A 19,807-nucleotide genomic window follows, 5' to 3' on the forward strand; every position below is an offset into this window, starting at 1 on the left:
TGTGCATTTAATTTCTGTCATTATTGCATCACCTCAGATAATCACCACCTCCTCAGATAATCAGGCAATAGATCCCGGCAATTGCAGACCTCTGCACTGAATGATATGGTGGCCTTCAGTCATTGTGACCACTGAAGAGCCCTCCTTGCACAGTTTCAAATGCTCCTTATAGTAAACTTAAGAGTTTTAGTGCCCCCACCAAGAATTGCTGCTTGTATTAAAATAAAGGGCCTTGGCTCTACCACAGAAAGTTAGAATGCGGACTTATCTATTTTAAATTTAAGAATATATATGTTTAGGGCTTTCCTGGTGGCTCAGCAGTAAAGAATCTGCCTGCAATGCAGGAGGCATGGGTTCAATCCCCAGGTCAGGAAGATCCCCTGGAGGAGGGCAAGGCAACCCACTCCAGTATTCTTGCCTGGAGAATCCTATGAACTGAGGAGCCTGGTGGGCTACAATCCATAGTGTCGCAAAGAGTCAGACAGGGCTAAAGTGACTGAGCACAGCACACAGCGTATATATGTTTAAGACATGTATCATTTTTAGATGATTGTTTTATTTCAATTGCCTTCCTGTGATTAGCCAGGCAGCCCTGAGTCCTGACTGTTTTGGTTAAGAGTTTTTCTTCTACCTCTGACTGCCTAGGGGCCTTCTGAAAAATGGGACTATTACAGGGCTTACACATATAATAAAAGGAAATTTGAAGGAACTATTTTTTAACCTGGAGAGGCAATGACTTTAGAGAGACAGAATTATTGATTTTACACATATAGAGAACTATCTTGTTTGAGGATAATTAAGTTTCCTCTATGAGATGCCACACAGAATATTCTAGAAATAGCTGTAAACAAATGGAACAAAATGTAGAAAAGACAACACACTATAATAGAAAAACTTTATAGCCTTAATGCCAGACAAACCTGGGCATAAATCCTCACTCCCCCTTGCATGATATATATAAATTGTCAAGTTACTTCTCAAAGCTTCCATAAACTATGTTAATAATATTTATCTCAAAGCATTAGGAAGAATAAATAAAATAGTCTATCTTAAATTCCTAGCACTGTTTTTGGTGTATATTAGACATGTAATAAATGAGTTTCCTTCCTCATCTTCTTCCCCATCCCTGGAAGTGGGAAGCAGAAAAAGACAATTATCTGTTTAAACACTGCCTCTGAATACTTTGATAGTTTAAATTATGGACAGAACTATAAAAATTCCTTCTGTATCAAATCCTCTCTTTTGTGGCAGACACAGTTGACATGGTTTCTTACCTACCTATTGATAAAAACCACTTACATTTTTTCTTTCTGGATAGCAGCCCTCCATACACACTGAAGATTGGATATATATCTTTCAGCTTCTGGGAAGGTAATCTCAGCCCATGGTCTAGGAGTTGGCCAAAATCCAGGCATTTTGTGGCAGATCACATAACCTTTAATCAAATATTCACTCCTGCTCCAGGACCTCCTTGAGAAAAGTATCCTTTCCTGACTCAGTGATATTGGACTTGGAATGTGGCAGAAGAAGGGATGTGCCAATTCCAAGCCAAGGCTTGCCTCTCAGGAGCCTCTGCCATGAGGGGATATGTCATGGATAGCCTAAGTCTCATAAGGGAAATGCATAGAGCAGCTGCCTTGGTTGGTGAGAGAGCAGTAAGTGTGTGTTACTGTGTGTCACTGAGATGATGTTTGGTTGTTTGTTCAGCAGTAATTGAAGCAGCTGACTGATAACACCTGACTTACGTGGTATTAGGCAAGATTAGCAGAGAAGCTTCTGAGAAGGAGTTTTCTTCTCTGATAAGAAAAAGGTGCAGGAAGATCAACCTTCTCCTCAGTGCCACATCTAGACTCTGATGGAAGTAGGCAGCTTATGGCCACAAAGGGAAGGCCCAGACATCACAGACACCAGCCTAGAATTCCTAAACCAGTGCCACCAACCATCTTGATTCACTTCCGTCAAAGTAACAAGAATAAATCCTTGTTTGTTTATACTATGATTTATTGGGCATCTCTGTTACCTGCAGTTGAATGTATCCTACTTAACTCTAAGATTTCTAGCTTTTGTAACATAAGCTAACATATTTGACAGTTCCCAGAATGATTTCTGGTTTGTGAATGGATGTCATGCATTATGTTGCTATTTGTGAGTTTGGTGGCTCAGTGGTTAAGAATCCGCCTGCCAATGTAGGGAACACAGGAGAAGCAGGTTCAATCCCTGGGTGGAAAAGACCCCCTGGAGGAGAAAATGGCAACCTGCTCCAGCTTCATGCCTGGAAAACCCCATGGACAGAAGAGCCTGGTGGGTTACAGTCTGTGGGGTCACAAAGAACTGGACATGACTGAGCACACACTGGTATTGGTTGTGAGTTGGGTAGCTCATACAGTCAGCGTTACCAGCTAATTCATCTGATACCCAAGCATTTAGGATGCCCCCCTAGAGAACTATATTCCCCATAACCACACTGATGGGTACAAAGCTTCGTTTTCCTCAGAGAACCTTCCTTCACTTTCAGCATACACCTAACTCCCCACAGTGAAATAGTCCATGTGTAGCAGAAGTTACTTTTTGATTTGGCCATCTTCCAAGGGCAATCATGACTTCCTTTCTCCTTACCAGCCATGATGGAAAGCAGCATGGAGGGCCTCCAAAAATTAAAAATAGAGCTACCATATGATCCAGCAGTTCCACTTCTGGGTATTAATCCAAAGGAAACAAAAATGCTAACTTAAAAAGCTATCTGCACTCCCATGTTCACTGAAGCATTATAAATAATAGCCAAGACATGAAAACAATCCACGCATTCATTGACAGAATAGATAAAGAACTTGCGGTATACATATACATATGGTGTATATATATATATACACATACATATATATGCAATGGGGCTTCCCTGGTGGCTCAGAGGTTAAAGCATCTGCCTGCATTGCAGGAGACCTGGGTTTGATCCCTGGGTCAGGAAGATCCCCTGGAGAAGGGCATGGCAACCCACTCCAGTATTCTTGCCTGGAGAATCCCATGGATGGAGGAGCCTGGTGGACGGGCTATAGTCCACCGGGTCGCAAAGAATTGGACACGACTGAGCGACTTCACTTTCTTTCTTTATATATGCAATGGAATATTATTCAGCCATAAAAACACAAGGAAACTTTGCCATTTGAGACAAAATGAATGGACTTCAACAGTATTACGTTGAGTGAAATCAGTCAGATAGAGAAAGACAAATACTGTATATAACCTCACTTATATGTGGAATCTGAAAACAAAACAAAAACACAGTAACAGAAAATACCAACCAAATGCCTAGAAAAAGAGATCAGATTTGTGTACTAGAGGCTGGGGGTGTGGGTAGGGGGAGTGGAGAAAGGTGGTCCAAAGGTACCAACTTCCTGTTACAAGGTAAAGAAATACTAGAGATGTAATGTACAGCATGATGGCTGCTGTTAACACTGCTCTGTGGTACATGTGAAAGTTGATAAGAGAATAAACCCTAAAAGATCTCAACACAAGACAATGTTTCTCTTTTTTGTGTGTGTGCTTTCTCTTATTATATTTATGTGAGATGATGATGCTAACTAAACTTACTGCAGAACTGTCTCATAATATACCTAAGTCGAACCATTTTTACAGTGATGTATGTCAAGTATACCTCAATAAAACCAGATTTTTTTTTACATGTGAGCCCTTCAAATATTTTACAAGGCATTATTGATGGAGTCCACAATCCCCCTGGCAGCCTCATTCTGCAATACTTTCCTAGGCTTAAACTGCTGCTGAACTCCAAATTTCACTTCTGTATTCTTCCAACTAGAAATGAAACTGATGCAGAATTTAACTTTCATTGTTATTCCATTTCATCATTTTAAAGTCAATCCACACATTAGCTTGTCAAGATCGTTTTGTGTCCTGATTCTGCCATCACTATGTTCTTCATCCCACCCCAATTTCTGTCATTTGAAAACTAAATCTTTGTCATCTGAAAACTTAATAAGCTTGCCTACTATGTCTCCATATAAGACCTTGGTAAAACTGTGCAACAGATCAGAGCATGCCACCAAAATCCTATCCAGGTTGTCACTGACCCTTTAATTGGCACCTCTAGCATTAATTTTTAACAAGTTCCAAGTTTTGTACTTATCTGCCCGTGAGAATTTTACAAGGCACCTTGTCAATTTCAGAAATACCAGGTCTACAACATGTAAAAGCCCCAGAACTCTATCCCTAATAACAACAGAAAAAGAAATGACTGTTCAAGACACAGCTGTCAGTATTGATCTTTTAAATGTTTATAAATATTTACAAGGATGGATATTAACTAGACTTATTGTTGTGATTATTTTCCAAAATATACAAATACTGAATCTAAATTATGTCAGTTATATCTCAATAAATAAGTTGCTCCCCTAAGCCACTGTCAAGTGGTAGATGATTTTTTTATTCAGTTCACTTAAAAAAAAAAAAATCAGAATACATGCAGAGAGTGTTTTCATGGGTAAGGACCTAAGCTTTACACCCACATTTTCTGTGAATTGGGAAATGCCTGGGAAATTTACGGACTGATGGGAATGGCCTGTTAGACACTTGCTTGCACGAAGCCTTCCCAGGAGCCTTGTCAGAAGGTCAGTGACTTGGTATAATAAGACCCATCTACTCCAGAATTATGACCATGGGTCTTTGTGAAACTAAAGCCTCCCTTGCTCAACTAAGCAGTATTCTGGATGGAAATGAAACATACCCCAGTGACAGAAATCAAGATGCATGAATTCTGTGTGCATATAATGGCTCCATAAGAGGGGTAATTTTCTATAATAGCAACAGGTATGTTAAATTCTCTTTTAGTTCCAGAGTCTAGGGGGAGAAAACATAGACTTCAGGTAACCATGGGTTTGAGCTAGGTGATAATCTTTTATTGTCTTTTCTTACAAAATTCCAAACTTTTGTGGTATTAGGCAAACATTGGCTGTATGTCTAAGTCCTTCAGCCTTCTACCAGACTTCATAGATCCACGAGGTGCCTCTTAAATTTTTGTTGATGGCATTCTCATGTGCAGGGGTATCTTTTATCTCTCAGCTTCATGCTTACCCTGCTACGTGTTTACCCTTCCTCTTTACTACAGTGAAAGGGAAAATGTTAGTTACTCAGTCGTGTCTGACTCTTTGCCATTCCCTGGACTGTAGCCTGCCAGCCTTCTCTGTCCATGGGATTCTGCAGGCAAGAATACTGGAGTGGGTTGCCATGCCCTTCTCCAGGAGATCTTCCCAAACCCAGAAACTGAACCCAGGTCTCCTGCACTGTAGGCAGATTCCTTACCATCTGAGATACCAGGGAAGCCCTTACCACAGTTGTGAGAAGACTGCAAAATACATCTTGGAATTCCTCACCAGTTGGCATCCACTGGGATGCAGGAGATGGAACTCTGGGGGAGAGGAGAAGGGGAGTGACCGCTGCTTGAGCTTGTAACAGCGGCAGTATCAGCGACCATGTTAGCAATGGTAGCAGCTAGGCCAGAGACAGCGGTAACAGAACAGCAGTAATAAAGTTTCAGAAAGAACACAGAAGCAAGACTAGCGGGTGAGTACCAGGTCCTGGGGCGCTGTTCTATTGCCTTCTGACATCTTCCCGTTTTATTAAATAGAGTTATTTGAGATTATAGAGTCAAAGTTAAATCTCTGGGCATTTGAGTTATATTCCACTTTAGATTATTTTTTGAACTTCAGGAACCTGTTTTCCAAACTCCTTGGCACATATATGACCTACTGAGCTTTTCCTTTGCTGCTAATCACCGCTTTTAAGTGTATAAAGTAGGATTAAAACTGGGATTCTTAGATTTCTCACTTTTGAGACCAGTGAGCCTTAAGGGGTTGATACGTGTTAAGAGCTTTTGTTTGGGGGATCTTGAAGAAACAGGATTTTCTGTGAAGAGGTATGAGAGAAAAGAAAAAAAAGGAAGATAACAGAGGAATAATTAGACTCCTGGCCGAACCCTACGAAACAGGATAGAGCCTGACGGACTCGACAGCTCTTTGTGAAAGTCCAACAAAGACTCTGAAGGCTCTGGGACTTCCCTGGTGGTACTGTAGATAGGAGTCTGCTTGCCAATGCAGGGGACATGGGTTCAATCCCTGGTCCAGGAAAATTCCACGTGTCTCCGAGCAACTTAGCTCATGTCCCAGAACTACTAAGCCCACGCTCTAGAGTCCGAGAGTGGCAATTACTGAGTCTGCGTGCTGTGACTACTGAAGCCCCTGCGCCTAAAGCCTGCGCTCCACCACAACAGGAGAATGCGGAGTTATCCCCATGGAAAGCTCCTCAGCTAAGAGGATCCTAGAGCAGAAGGACTGTTGCTGCTGTTCAGTCCCTTAGTCGTGTCTGACTCTTTTCGATCCCACGGATTGCAGCATGCCAGGCTTCCCTGTCCTTCACCAACTTCCAGAGTTTGCTCAAACTCAAGCAGAAAGATATGATTGCATAATTTCTTCCTGGGTTCACAGTTACCTGGGCAAGTACTTATCTCTATGGCATACAATGAGGTTCTGCTTCTTGTTCTAGCAGACTGTATCTTTAAATTACAGTTTAATCTCATTATGGATTCCAATCATGGGTTGCTTTTTCTCATTTGGTAATGCCCATGAGGTCATGTATACCCTACTATCCTATAAAGAACACTTTATGATCCATATTCTGAGTGTGGAATTTAAAAATACCAATATCTTAAGCACTGGGCCCCATTGATGTACCGACATTTCATCTACAAAATAGTCTGCGTCTTCATCAATAGTTAAAATGATATTTTCTACAATAATTAGATGATGAGTGTTTCTATTCTTTTTTTTGGTAGTTAATTTAATAAATTCTCTTTGAAAAGTCTAGCTGTCATATCAGGGAAACATTTTCTTTGTCTAAAAGTGACACTATATTTTTATCACTCCTAATTCTTATTGTCCCAAAATGTATCTCTCATTCTGTTGCTGTTTTAGTCACTAAGTTGTGTCTGAATCCTTTGTGACCCCATGGACTGTGGCCCACCAAGTTCCTCCATCTATGGGATTTCCCAGACAAAAACACTGGAGTGGGTTGCCATTTCTTTCTCCAGGGGATCTTCCCAACCCAGGGATCGAATCTGAGTCTCCTGCTTTGCAAGCAGATCCTTTACTGCTAAGTCACCAGGGAAGCCCCGATACCATCTATAGAGCTAGGTGATAATCTTTTATTGTCTTTCCTTACAAAGTTCCAAACTTTTGTGGTATTAGGCAAACATTGGCTGTATGTCTAAGTCCTTCAGCCTTCTACCAGACTTCATAGATCCACGAGGTACCTCTTAAATTTTTGTTGATGGCATTCCCATGTGCAGGGGTGTCTTTTATCTCTCAGCTTCATGCTTACCCTGCTACAGTTTACCCTTCCTCTTCACTACAGTGAAAGGGAAAATGTTAGTCACTCAGTCGTGTCAGACTCTTTGCCATTCCCTGGACTGTAGCCTGCCAGGCTCCTCTGTCCATGAGATTCTGCAGGCAACAATACTGGAGTGGGTTGCCATGCCCTTCTCCAGGGGATCTTCCCGACCCAGAAACTGAACCCAGGTCTCCTGCACTATAGGCAGATTCCTTACCATCTGAGATACCAGGGAAGCCCTTACCACAGTCATGAGAAGACTGCAAAATACATCTTGGAATTCCTCACCAGTTGGCATCCACTGGGATGCAGGAGATGGAACTCTGGGGGAGAGGAGAAGGGGAATGACCGCTGCTTGTGCTTGTAACAGCGGCAGTATCAGTGACCATGTTAGCAATGGTAGCAGCTAGGCCAGCGACAGTGGTAACAGAACAGCAGTAATAAAGTTTTCAGAAAGAACACAGAAGCAAGACTAGCGGGTGAGTACCAGGTCCTGGGGCACTGTTTCGGCAACAAGGGCCCAACAGAATTAGCTCAGTGTTCACGGGCTCTGGCTGAAATAATTTTTCCCTTTGACCGCCAGCTCTAGGTGCAGTAGTAATTTAGTGCAGTTGCCAATCTTTGGATTAGCTAACCTTTCTTGTTTTGCTCCCATGCAGGCCATTCCCAAACTTTTCTATTTCTTTTATTCAGTTCCCTCTCAGTCAAACGCCTAGATCTGTCTCTGTTTTCCCTACCTGGCAGGGAGTGATGCATGTTGTTATGAATCAGCATGTGTGTGTAACTGTCAGCAGATGTGGTGAGCCCTAGAAGGCATTTCATCACATCCTGGAAAAACATTCAAGGGAGACTCAACAGACAGTGTCAACTCTGCAGACAACTGATCTTTCTCTCTCAGTAGAGAATCACCTCTCCGATCTGCATCTGAGAGGTTTGGGGGTATTCACTGGCATTTATAGACTCTTGCTTGTATCATGTTTATTCCCCAGAAGGTCTGCACTTGAATTATTGTGGGAAAATGCAAACTATTTTTGTGTGTTGAGTCTTTTCTCTTTTAAGCTATACAATTCATCACTTTTATCTCCCTATATTTTTCTTCCCTTTAGCCTCTGAAGAATCTTGAATTTGTGGTTTTCCTTTTTGCTATTTCTTCTTCCATTTTCCCTTGGAACTCTTCATTTTTGCAGACAATCTGAAAAAAAGTAGTCTGTAGTCATAACGCTAGCCCAGAGGAAGTGATAAGATTGCTCTCATGAGTCAGGTTACAATGGGAGGCTCATGCTGATGGGCAAGAATCTTTTGCCATAAGTTCTTCATCATGTGCCCTCAAATCAAGATCAAACATGGAGAATAGCACACTCCTCCAAAAACTGAGAACAGAACATTATCTTAACATATGGGACCACTCCATAGATTACCACAAGTTTATGCCTGTACCTCTGTGTTTAGGAATTATTCCCTCATCCTTCTGAGCAACAGGGATGGGGATTATTGATTCCAAATCTGAGAAATACACATGTAATGGGCTGTTGCCCTGATGGATCTCTTGACCTTTAATATTCAGTCTCTCTGTTTCCATGTACTTTTCTCCCTGGTGTCTGCACTGAATGCAGATATGGTAGATTAGAAGTTGACACTTAATTAGATATAAAATTTGGGGAGGAAAAAAGATAAAAGATTAAACTGTGCAGCTGCATGTTGCCTAGAAGCAGGGAAAGGCGAGCAGCCAAATCTCCCAGCTCTTTGTTCCATCACATGATGTTGCTTGGATATCAGCTTATCAACAAACAGGATTGTACCGCCACCACCCCATGAAGAAAGGGACCTTGCGGGAAAACTACACTGAATATGAATCCCAGCTTTTTAAAGAGGGGAGATTACAACACAGGGTAAGTTTCTTTTAAGCAAATCTGTCTTTTTGTTTCAGATATAATTTTTTTGGTAGATATTTCCTCCCTGAGCTCTGCAAGCATTTTAATCAAACTTTATCAAGTGCAGACCACTTGATTTGGTAAGATGGATTTCCTTAGCAATAGCCCGAGGAAAGCACACATGAATTGCTGCCCTAAGAAAGATTGTCAGTCATTTCCTGGTGCTATTTGAGGAAAGAAAAAAAAAATCTTTCCAGCTTTGAAGAATATTTATGTTCTGCTCTACAGACCTGGAAAATGGGAGGAGGGATATGGAGATGATTTGATTACAGGGTAGAGTGTAGGCGTCTATCACCATCAATATTAAAAGAGTGTATCTTGGTTGGGATGCCTTCCGGAGAGCACATGGAAGGAAAGCAGTATTGAATAAAATACTTATGGTTTAAATTATAAGTTTATACTGAGGAAACAAGACACACAAAGATGCTGACCGACATTTCCCTAATAAATTTCCCTTCTGGAAAATCTGAGCCTTAGCTCTGTAAACTTGGAACCAGAGATTTCTCACATGTTAAAATTCTCAAGTGCATGTACTGTGGTGCTCGTGTGCACACATGTGCGTGAGCATATAATAGGGTAGAGGAGAGAGGAGGAACGGGCCTAAAGTGAGAGCATTCTATTTTCAAATCTCAGCTAATCATATTATATATAGAATGGATAAACAACAAGGTCCTACTCTATAGCACAGGGAACTATACCCAACACTCTGCAATAAACCATAATGAAAAAGCATATGAAAAGGAATGTATATATACATACAACTGAATCACTCTGCTGTATAGCCAAAATCAACACAACACTGTAAATCAACTATACTTCAGTAAAATGAATTTTTAAAAAATTTTAGGTAATCAAGTAAACCAGTGAGGTAGACTTTGTTGGCAGGGGCAAAGGAGGGAAGAGAGGAGAAATGCTGGGATTTCCACTCTGCCATGTTAACCCTGCTCCAATATGTTTATTCTTTCTTGATGGTTAGTTTTTAAATTATTCTATACACCTCAGATTCTAAATCCTGAATTGCATGGAAAGGAAATGAGACTTAATCATAGCAGCTGTGGCTCCTTCATTCTGCATCTTTGTCAGGTTAGAAACATGGCCAGATTTAACAGCTTCTTTAATAGTACAAGGTTGGGAAACAGCAAATCTGAATGTGCAAGAAATGGAAAATGATGCAAAGATATATAGACTGCCATGATAAATCATATTTTCAAAGGCTATTAAACGTGCTGGGAAGGTGCATAACATAGAGAGCATGAGCTCCCTGTTCTAATATCACAGTGGATGTACACAGGGAAAAAATAGTAAAATGAAATCAATCAAGTGACAACAATAGTTATGCACTGTTAAATTATGGATGATCATATTTCCTCTTCTATTTTCAAATTTTCAAAAATGATATATATTACTTATAGAATCAGATAAAGTAATAACTATTATTTAGAGTTACCAAGAAATAACTGTTAAGACCTGATGTGGTTTTACAACTCACCTGTTCCAAATGCAGAGTAAGCAGAAAGACAAAGGACTCTGATTTATTCCCTCGGGTTGGGTCCCATGACTTCATGGCGAATAGATGGGAAAAAGTGCAATCAGTGACAGATTTTATTTTCTTGGGCTCCAGAATGACTGCAATGGTGACTGCAGCACGAAATTAAAAGACGCTCGCTCCTTGGAAGAAAAGTTATGATAAACTTAGACTACATATTAAAAAGCAGAGACATTGCTTTGCTGACAAAGGTCTGTATAGTTAAAGCTATGGTTTTTCCAATAGCCATGTAAGGATGTGAGAACTGGACCATAAAGAAGGCTGAGCACCAAAGAACTGATGCTTTCAAACTGTAATGCTGGAGAAGACTCGTGAGAGTCCCTTGGATAGCCAGGAGATTAAACTAGTCAATCCTAAAGGAAATCAATACTGAATATTTACTGGAAGGACTGATACTGAAGCTGAAGCTCCAATACTTCGGCCACCTAATGTGAAGAGCCGACTTATTGGAAAAGACCCTGATGCTAGGAAATATTGAGGGCAGAAGGGGGCGACAAAGGAAGAGATGTTTGTATGTCATGATTGACTCAGTGGACAAGAGTCTGAGCAAACTCTGGAGATAGTGAAGGACCGGAAGCCTAGCGTGCTGTCGTCCCTGGCTACAGCAAAGAGTCAGACACGGCCTGGCGACAGAACAACAAGTAAGGGATGAGAATTGGGAAAAATGCAGGATTAAGAAGTCTGGTGAGGTCCAATTCCATGGAATCATTTGAGAAAACGTCTTTTCCCTTGAAATAAATCGCATCTATCTGTTCACTTATTTACTTGATTGCTTACTTACTCAGGTACATCCCCCAAAATTGTTTGAACAACATGAAAATTTATGTTGTGCTTTGTTGTTGCTTCCAGGTACAGAATAAAGATGGGAGAAAAATGGAAAAGACAACAAAAGCTGCGCAATGTGCCACATATTCCTCGCATTCGAGTCCCTCGCTCTGCCTCTGACACGCCATTGCTGAAGGTGCAGCATGTTATTCACAGATGGAGGGGCCTTCTCTGGCTCTTCTTCAGGGGGTGAGGGTTTACCTGGCATTAGGGAGAACACAGGGCTCGACGCACACCCTCGTGTGTGCAACAGTGTGTCTGAGAGAATGAAGGAGCACTCGGATAATCTAATCCTACATCCGTCCCCCTTTAGGAACTCTTCCCCTTAAGGAAAGCTAAGCAATAGGGTAACAACATCAAAATTGTCATCTGCTATCTCATGGACTTAGACAACAAACTTATGGTTGCCAGGGGGCAGGATGAGGGGAAGGGACGGGTAGGGTGTTTGAGATGGACAGGTACACCCTGCTGTATTTCAAATGGGTAACCAACAAGGATCACTATACAGCAGAGGAAACTCTGCTCAACACAATGTGGCAGCCTGGATGGGAGGGGAATTTGCGGGAGAATGGATACGTGTATATGTATGGCTGAGTCCCTTCCGTGTGCAACTGAAACTATCACAACATTCTTAATGGGCTATACTCCAGTATTAAAAAAAAAAACAACTTTTTTTTAAAACCCACACCTCTTGAGTTGTGAGCTGTGTTGGCTATACCCCAATACAAAATAAAAAGTTTAAAATAAAATCAAATCAGGGAAAAAAGCATTATCTATTACTTCTCCTTTAGGAAGATGGTATTCTCCTAAGGAAAAGAACTATGGGTTTTTTTTTCCCCCCTTGTAAAATAAAACCATAATTTTCAAGGTTTTATCTTATATAATGGAAACTCCCATTGCACTTTGGAGGTTTGCTCTTGAAATGGATTGCAATTTTCATGTTATATTGTTCTCAATCATTTGAAAAGGCTTAATTAGGGATCTATTCTCTTCTTCAAATATATTATCTTTTAAAACATCTGATTTGGAAACTGTAAAACTGAAATAATATCTCAAGTGTGAAGTACTTGGCTCAGCTACTTTCTCTCTGAATATATTTGTAATATCAAGTTTAAGGTCTCTAGATCTTTAAAAAAAACTGATAGATTTCAACGCCACACAAAATGTTTTAGCAGATAAAATTCACTTAGCTTATGTATAATTATCTTAAGTTTACTTTTTACTACCTGGTTATCAACTGGTTTTGAAATTCTGTCATTCCTTTGAATGTTTTAGCCTAAGGTGAAATTATTTTGGGTTTCCCAGGTGGCATTAGTGGTAAAAAAAAAAAAAAAAAAAAAACCTGCCTGCTCAGTGCAGAAGATATAAGAGACATGGGTTCAATCCCTGGGTCAGGAAGATCCCCTGGAGAAGGAAGTGGCAACTCACTCCACTATTCTTGCCTGGAGAATCCCATGGACAGAGGAGACTGTCGGGCCACAGTCTATGGGGTCACAGAGTTGGACACGACTGAGCAACTTAGCACACACACACACACACACGGACTTATTTCATCTTGATTTTTCTAAAATGTTGATGCCACTTTCTCTGTTTCCTCATCGCTATATATCAGGCAAATATATAAAAGCAACTGTAATGCAGCCCTTCCTGTTCCTCCCTGCACTAGGTGGTAGCTTTCCAAATGGTCCCCTTACCAGTGGTCTGTCTTCCCTTAAGGCCATTCTGCATAGCAGGTCCAGAGTGGTCTTTACAATGCAGATCCAGTCAGCTCAAAGAACGGCATTTGGGCCTGGGTAATTCTTGTCTGGGGGCACTGGTGCTCTGTAGTATGTTCAGCATCCCTGGCCTCTAACCCCTGAATGCCAGTAGCAACCATCTTCCTTCCCACCATCTCTGACAACCAAGAATTTCTTCAGACATTGCCAAATGTCCCTTGAGGGTCAAAATCACTCCTGTTGGAAACCACTGCCTTAAAGAAAGACCACTGTTTCTTCATAGTAAAGATAATCTTTAACCTCTTAGTGTAGCATAAAAGGCTTCCATGATCTTCCGCTGTCCCACTCTAGAGGCTTTTCCAGCTCAGACTCTATATCCTGGTTAAAATAATTTTTTTTGTAATTGCAGTGAAAGTGTTAGTAGCTCAGTTGTGTCCTCCTCTTTGTGACCCTATGGACTGTAGCCTGCTAGGCTCCTCTGTTCATGGAATTCTCCAGGCAAGAATAGTGAAGTGGCTTGCCATTTCCTTTTCCAGGGGATCTTCCTAACCCAAGGCTCGAACTTGAGTCTTCTGCACTGCAGGCAGATTCTTTACTGCCTGAGCCACCAGGTTAAAGTTTAAAAAAAAAAATGCCAAAAGTCTGGTTCGCAATATATTCAGATATTTTGTACCCCAGAAGAAAATCTGTACCACTTTCTCTCTCTAATCAGCCTTTCATTTTCTTCTAGTCCAGTGGTTCCCAAATTTTACGGAGCGAGTGTCAAAACCACCCGGAGGTCACCAGAGTCCTGGGTCCCCCACCCCTCTCCCCGTGTCTGATTCTGTAGGTCTGGTGAGACCTGGGAATCTGCATTTCTCACAGATTCCTAAGCGATGCCGATGCTCTTTGAGAATTCATATTCTAGCCCCTTTAGGGAATCTCTCCTGACAAGGCAGACTCAGACATGTTGGTCTTCTCTTTCAGGAAGCTTCTTTGACTCCTTAACATGAGCTTATATTCCTGACAAGGCCGACTCAGACGTGTTGGTCTTCTCTTTCAGGGAGCTTCCTTGACTCCTTAACATGAGCTTATATTCCTTCTCTGTTTTCATAGCACTTTTTCACTAATGACCTTGAATGCTTATCACATTACCCATCCACTCATCTATCTTCTCTGCTTACACTGAGAGCTCTGAAGGGAAAGTTCTTTTACTCTCCAGAGGCCTGGCACACTTCAGGCCCTGTGCAGACTCTCAGTCTACCTTCCTCAACAAGGATTACAACAGATCAGTACAGGTTGCTGTCGTTCAGTCGCTAAGTCGTGTCTGACTCTCTGTGACCCCATGGACTGCACCACGCCAGGCTTCCCTGTCCTTCACCATCTCCTGGAATTTCTTCAAACTCATGTCTACCGAGTCAGTGATGCCATCCAACCATCTCATCCTCTGTCACCCCCTTCTCCTCCTGCCTTCAATCTTTCCCAGCATCAGGGTCTTTTCCAATGAGTCAGCTCTTTGCATCAGGTGGCCAAAGTATTGGAGCTTCAGCATCAGATATTGAAAATACTTGGATCTCCCTCAGCCTAATACTGTGACCTACCTACCTAGAATCTTTATTTTTTTAAACTCATTTTCACCATTACAGATGCCAGTGGAAGACGGTTTAAGTAAACTAAGGGAGGTGAAAGGAAACTCATTGAGAGAGGGACAAGGGGAGAGAAACAATGGGAGAAGCATCTTATTTCTGTGCGAGTCAGCTTTGAATACATCACACTCTGATCCTCAAGTCCAGCAACTCACCAGAGTCCCCTGCTCTGCTCTGGCAGGACCTAACCCAAGGGCAGCAGCGCTATTTTTACAGTATCATGAGGATTTACAGCCCCAGGCCCCAGTGGGAGGCACTGCAGACCCGCTACATTCACAGCCTTCAGCACCAGCAGCTGCTTGGTGAGTTAACTACCTGACCGGAACCAGGTGTCTCAGGAAGGAGGACTCTTATGCTACAGTCGGGTTTCCAGATAAATAATTCAAGAAGAATGGCCTCCTGTCAGCCTGCTGTTTTATCAACATGGTTGGCAGGTCAATTTAAAAATGATTTTCTCTGACAATAAAAAGCAAGGCTTTATGGGGAAATTAAGAGGGCTTAAAGAAATTGGAGTAGGGTTTGTTATCAAATGTCAACAACTCTCTGAGATTTACGAGCACTTGATCTAGTGGAAGCGGCAATGGGCTTGGGCAGATGGTTTAGGCTAACCCACCGCTCAGCCCATCGCTGGTCGTGCAGACTCACTGGCTTGTTTAAGTCAACAGCGATAACGCTTATGTTTATTAAGGATCTACCATGTTTCCAACACTGTGCTATGAGCTCTACACAGAATATCTCATTTTCACCCCCACTTTACTGCTGTGGGAAACTGTAGCTCAGACAGGTTATAGGACCCGATCAAGATCACACAAAGAGTAAACATCAATGAGGAGCATCACACCAAAGATCACGTGTCTTCACCCCAAGGTCTGCCGTCTCTCTTATTCCACAACCACATGGGATTTTATGAACCAGAAAGAATGGCTGTGGAAAACCTTCATAGATTGTAAGCAACAGTCTATGGAAAGGTAGTTAATATTGAACTCCTTTTCTTCCAGGAGATGTTCTCAGTCTCTGCCTCCTACTTATTATACTCTTCTAACTCCAACAGAGCCTTTCTTCTGTAAACACTCACTTGTCTTTAGCACATCTATCTTATTAGTGTTGTTCCTGTATTTGCACAAAAGGAAAGCACAGTTTTTGCAAATGATTTAAAATCAAGAACAAGCAACAACAGCATTTTCCTTTTGTGCAAATACAGGAACAACACTAATAAGGGAGAAGTGCTCAAGACAAGTGAGTGTTTGCAGGAGATCACTTATTAGCTGCCAAGCTAGCTCGGTCAGCAGAGCATGAGACCCTTAATCTCAGGGTTGTGGGTTCATGCCCCATATGGGCAAGGTTTTGTTTCCCAGGTGGCCCTAGTGGTGAAGAATCCACCTGCCAGTGCAGGAGACATAAGAGATGCGGGTTTAATCCCTGGTTCGGGAAGATCCCCTGGAGAAGGAATTGGCAACCTGCTCCAGTATTCTTGCCTGGGAAATCCCATAGACAGAGGAGCCTGGTGGGCTAGAGTCCACAGGATCACAAAGAGTTGGACACATGAGTAAGTTAAACAACTGGACCAGGGTCATGCAACTAGTAAATGGCAGAACCAGAATTCAGCCAGATCCCCATGCCTGACTGAAAGCATGAGGATTGTCATCTGGTAGCCTTATTTGTAGAGTAAAACTGCACAGATGCCAACAAAACCGGGAACAGAGATATGCAATGTGTAGTGCACATAAGACACTTGTCTATGTTATTAAAATACAGTCTTCCAGGGATTTCCCTGGTGGTCCACTGGTTAAGACTTTGAGCTTCCAATGGAGAGGGCATGGGTTCGATCCCTGATCTAGAAACTAAGATCATATATACCATGCAGAGGGACCAAAAAAAAAAAATACAGACTTCCAAGCCTAACCTTCTGTGTTTCTGACTCAGAAGTTCTTTGAAATAGAGTCGGAAACCTGCATTTTTAAAGAGCATTATTAGTGCGGCCTCAACCAAATGATTCTGTTGTGCAGGGTCTGCAGACTGCACTTTGAAAACACTGAGACCGAATGTATCTGTTTCTATCTGAAGCAAGTTTGCTATTAAAGATAAGCAACTCATGTGAAGATTTCTCATGGCTCAAGTCCCTCTCCAAATATTTGTCCATTTGGCAATAACTACAGACTATTATTCATTTAATTAATTTACGAACTTATTCAATGAGAAATGTACCAGAAGAAAAACATACCTCATACCCTGAAAAACTGTACAGTTTGAGAATGCTAAACATAATTGTTTCTACCATACAAAGTAGAAGGAATTTTGTGCCTATGTGGATATTTGCAGAGTTGTTTGCTTTGTAAAGCTGTTGACTTTGAAGTTTACCTCCTTTCTTCCCTCCAGGCTATATTACTCAGCGGGAAGCCTTGGCCTATGTGGCTGTACTAAGAGATTCAACCAAAAGGGCCTCAGCCAAGGCAGGTCCTCATAGAACCGTCCCCCAGAGAGCCGCGGGCAGGACAAGAACACAGCCCTCAGCAAGACCTGTGTGTGTGATTCCACTCAGGGCCCAAAGCACAAGGCTCCCATCCCTCAGGTCCAAGGCTGTGCACAAGCTCTGAACAAGTGGGTGCCCATGTTCCCCTAGCATCTAGTAAGTATTGAGTGCATATCTGTTGAATAGGAGTAAATAAAAGAATAACGTCTAATACAAACCCCACACCTGGAAATAATCTCTCCCATTCACATGCATTTTGCCAGCCAGAACAAGTAGAAAGGTTTAAGAGCAATGGAGCTAAGAGTAAGCAAGCCCACAACGGGAGAAGGAAAGAGTGCGATGAATGGAGAAAGGAGTATCAACGCACACACACACTACCATGTGCAAAACAGACAGCTGGTGAGAAGTTGCTGTATCGCATGGGGAGCCTGGCCTGGCATTCTGTGATGACCTAGATGGGAGGGAGGGAAGCTCAGGAAGGAGGGGATATATGTACAGTTATGGCTGATTTGCATTGTTCTTTGGCAGAAACAAACACAAAGTTGTAAAGCAAGTTTCCTCCAATTAAAATTTTTTTAAAGAGTAAGCAAGGCATGTAAACCCATGGCTGATTCATGTCAATGTATGGCAAAACCCATTACAATATTGTACAGTAATTAGCCTCCAATTAAAATAAATAAATTTAAAAAAAAAAAAGAGCAAGTCTTTCATTCCAACTATAATCTGTAGAATAAAATGACTTTTGAAGCTTTTGGAATAAAAGCTTCCTTTGAATTAGAACATTCCAGAGAAATCCCAAGAACACTGGAAGAGGACAAGTGACCAGAGGGTTCAGGTCCTCTGTCACTGGGTGGACAATTTTGCCAGCCCCCTGCTGTGTATACTGAAAATAAGCAGACCGACACAGAGGGAACACTGGGCATGCACAGCTTCTGGACCACACCATCTCAGCAGTTGCTGGACCGTGCCTTTCCATGGGCTCCTTCCTCTCGACTTCCCCATCAAACAACAGCATTCAACTTGGACCCAAATCTTCTGGTTCTTGCCTAACTCAGTCACTTTGTATCCTCTTGAAACTTATCAACCTGCTACAGCTGGGTTCCTTCTACACAGCTGTAATTGACCTTGGCACGGGTAAGAGGATTCGTGCACATATCTTCCCCTGGCAGCTGAAGATAGTCTCAGCAGCAAAAGAAATAACCCCAAAGAATGGACCTTTTATGGCCTTAACGGTGTTAAAACTGCTGTTGTTTTCAGTCACTAAGTCGTGTCTGACTCTTTGCGACCCCATGGACTGCAGCCTGCCCAGCTTCCCTGTCCTTCACTACCTCCCAGAGTTTGCCCAAGTTCATGTCCACTGAGGAGAAGGAAATGGCAACCCACTTCAATATCCCTGCCTGGAGAATCCCATGGACAGAGGAGCCTGTTTTGTTAGTGACATTTAATAGTTACACCACTAGTGATTTTTTTTGTATGTTAAAAGTAACTCAGCAGTGCTCACAAAGTCAAAATGTAAAAATGCCTTTCTTCATCTAATTTCCAAGTGTTCAACCTCTTTCTCTCATTCAAATCATTCAATGACATTGCCAAGCCTATAAAAAGGAGTTGGTTGAGATGGAGTATTAACTTGCTTGACAAGGAATATGCTAACATTGATCTGAAAAGATGCTGCAATATCAATAGAAAAAACTCATTGACAATTCTCATCATCTTCATCCTACAACTATTAACAGAGAAGAAGTAAAAGTTCATGTGAGATTCTGAAGATTCCCAGTACTGGTTCTGAGATCTGATCTACTTTTCTTTGGGAGGGACGAGGGTGCATGGTTGGAAGTCTTGGGGAAGCCAGTGCTGACTGTGCTGGGTTCCTACACTTAATCATAAAGAAGCTTCTAGATCTCTGTGAATCCATGCCCCAATTCATATACTCTAAGGATGTGAGAGTTGGACTATGAAGAAAGCTGAGTGCCAAAGAACTGATGCTTTTGAACTGTGGTATTGGAGAAGACTCTTGAGAGTCCCTTGGACTGCAAGGACATCCAACGAGTCCATTCTGAAGGAGATCAACCCTGGGTGTTCATTGGAATGACTGATGCTGAAGCTGAAACTCCAATACTTTGGCCACCTCATGTGAAGAGTTGACTCATTGGAAAAGACCCTGATGCTGGAGAGATTGGGGGCAGGAGGAGAAGGGGACAACAGAGGATGAGATGGCTGGATGGCATCATCAACTTGATGGACATGAGTTTGGGTAAACTCTGGGAGTTGGTGATGGACAGGGAGGCCTGGCATGCTGTGAT

At 42.0% G+C, this 19,807-nt stretch overlaps 1 protein-coding gene across 1 annotated transcript; it reads left to right on the plus strand.

Annotated features, from left to right (window-relative positions):
- The first annotated feature begins 9,243 nt into the window (after positions 1-9,243).
- On the plus strand, positions 9,244-17,631 carry FAM216B (family with sequence similarity 216 member B). Its single transcript, XM_052650348.1, has 4 exons — positions 9,244-9,284; positions 11,722-11,833; positions 15,219-15,339; positions 17,414-17,631. The coding sequence occupies exons 1-4, from the start codon at positions 9,244-9,246 to the stop codon at positions 17,629-17,631; spliced, it is 492 nt and encodes a 163-aa protein (XP_052506308.1).
- The last annotated feature ends 2,176 nt before the right edge of the window (positions 17,632-19,807 follow it).

The sequence above is a fragment of the Budorcas taxicolor genome, chromosome 12 (assembly GCF_023091745.1).
Source record: "Budorcas taxicolor isolate Tak-1 chromosome 12, Takin1.1, whole genome shotgun sequence".
NCBI classification, from domain to species: Eukaryota; Metazoa; Chordata; class Mammalia; order Artiodactyla; family Bovidae; genus Budorcas; species Budorcas taxicolor.

Bases quoted from the DNA above. Each gene is read 5' to 3' on its own strand.
- FAM216B (XM_052650348.1), top strand. From the start codon at position 9,244: ATGAATCCCAGCTTTTTAAAGAGGGGAGATTACAACACAGG. The intron at 11,834-15,218 runs GTGCAGCATGTT...CTGCTCTGGCAG, and splicing joins CTGACACGCCATTGCTGAAG to GACCTAACCCAAGGGCAGCA. The intron at 15,340-17,413 runs GTGAGTTAACTA...TCTTCCCTCCAG, and splicing joins TCAGCACCAGCAGCTGCTTG to GCTATATTACTCAGCGGGAA.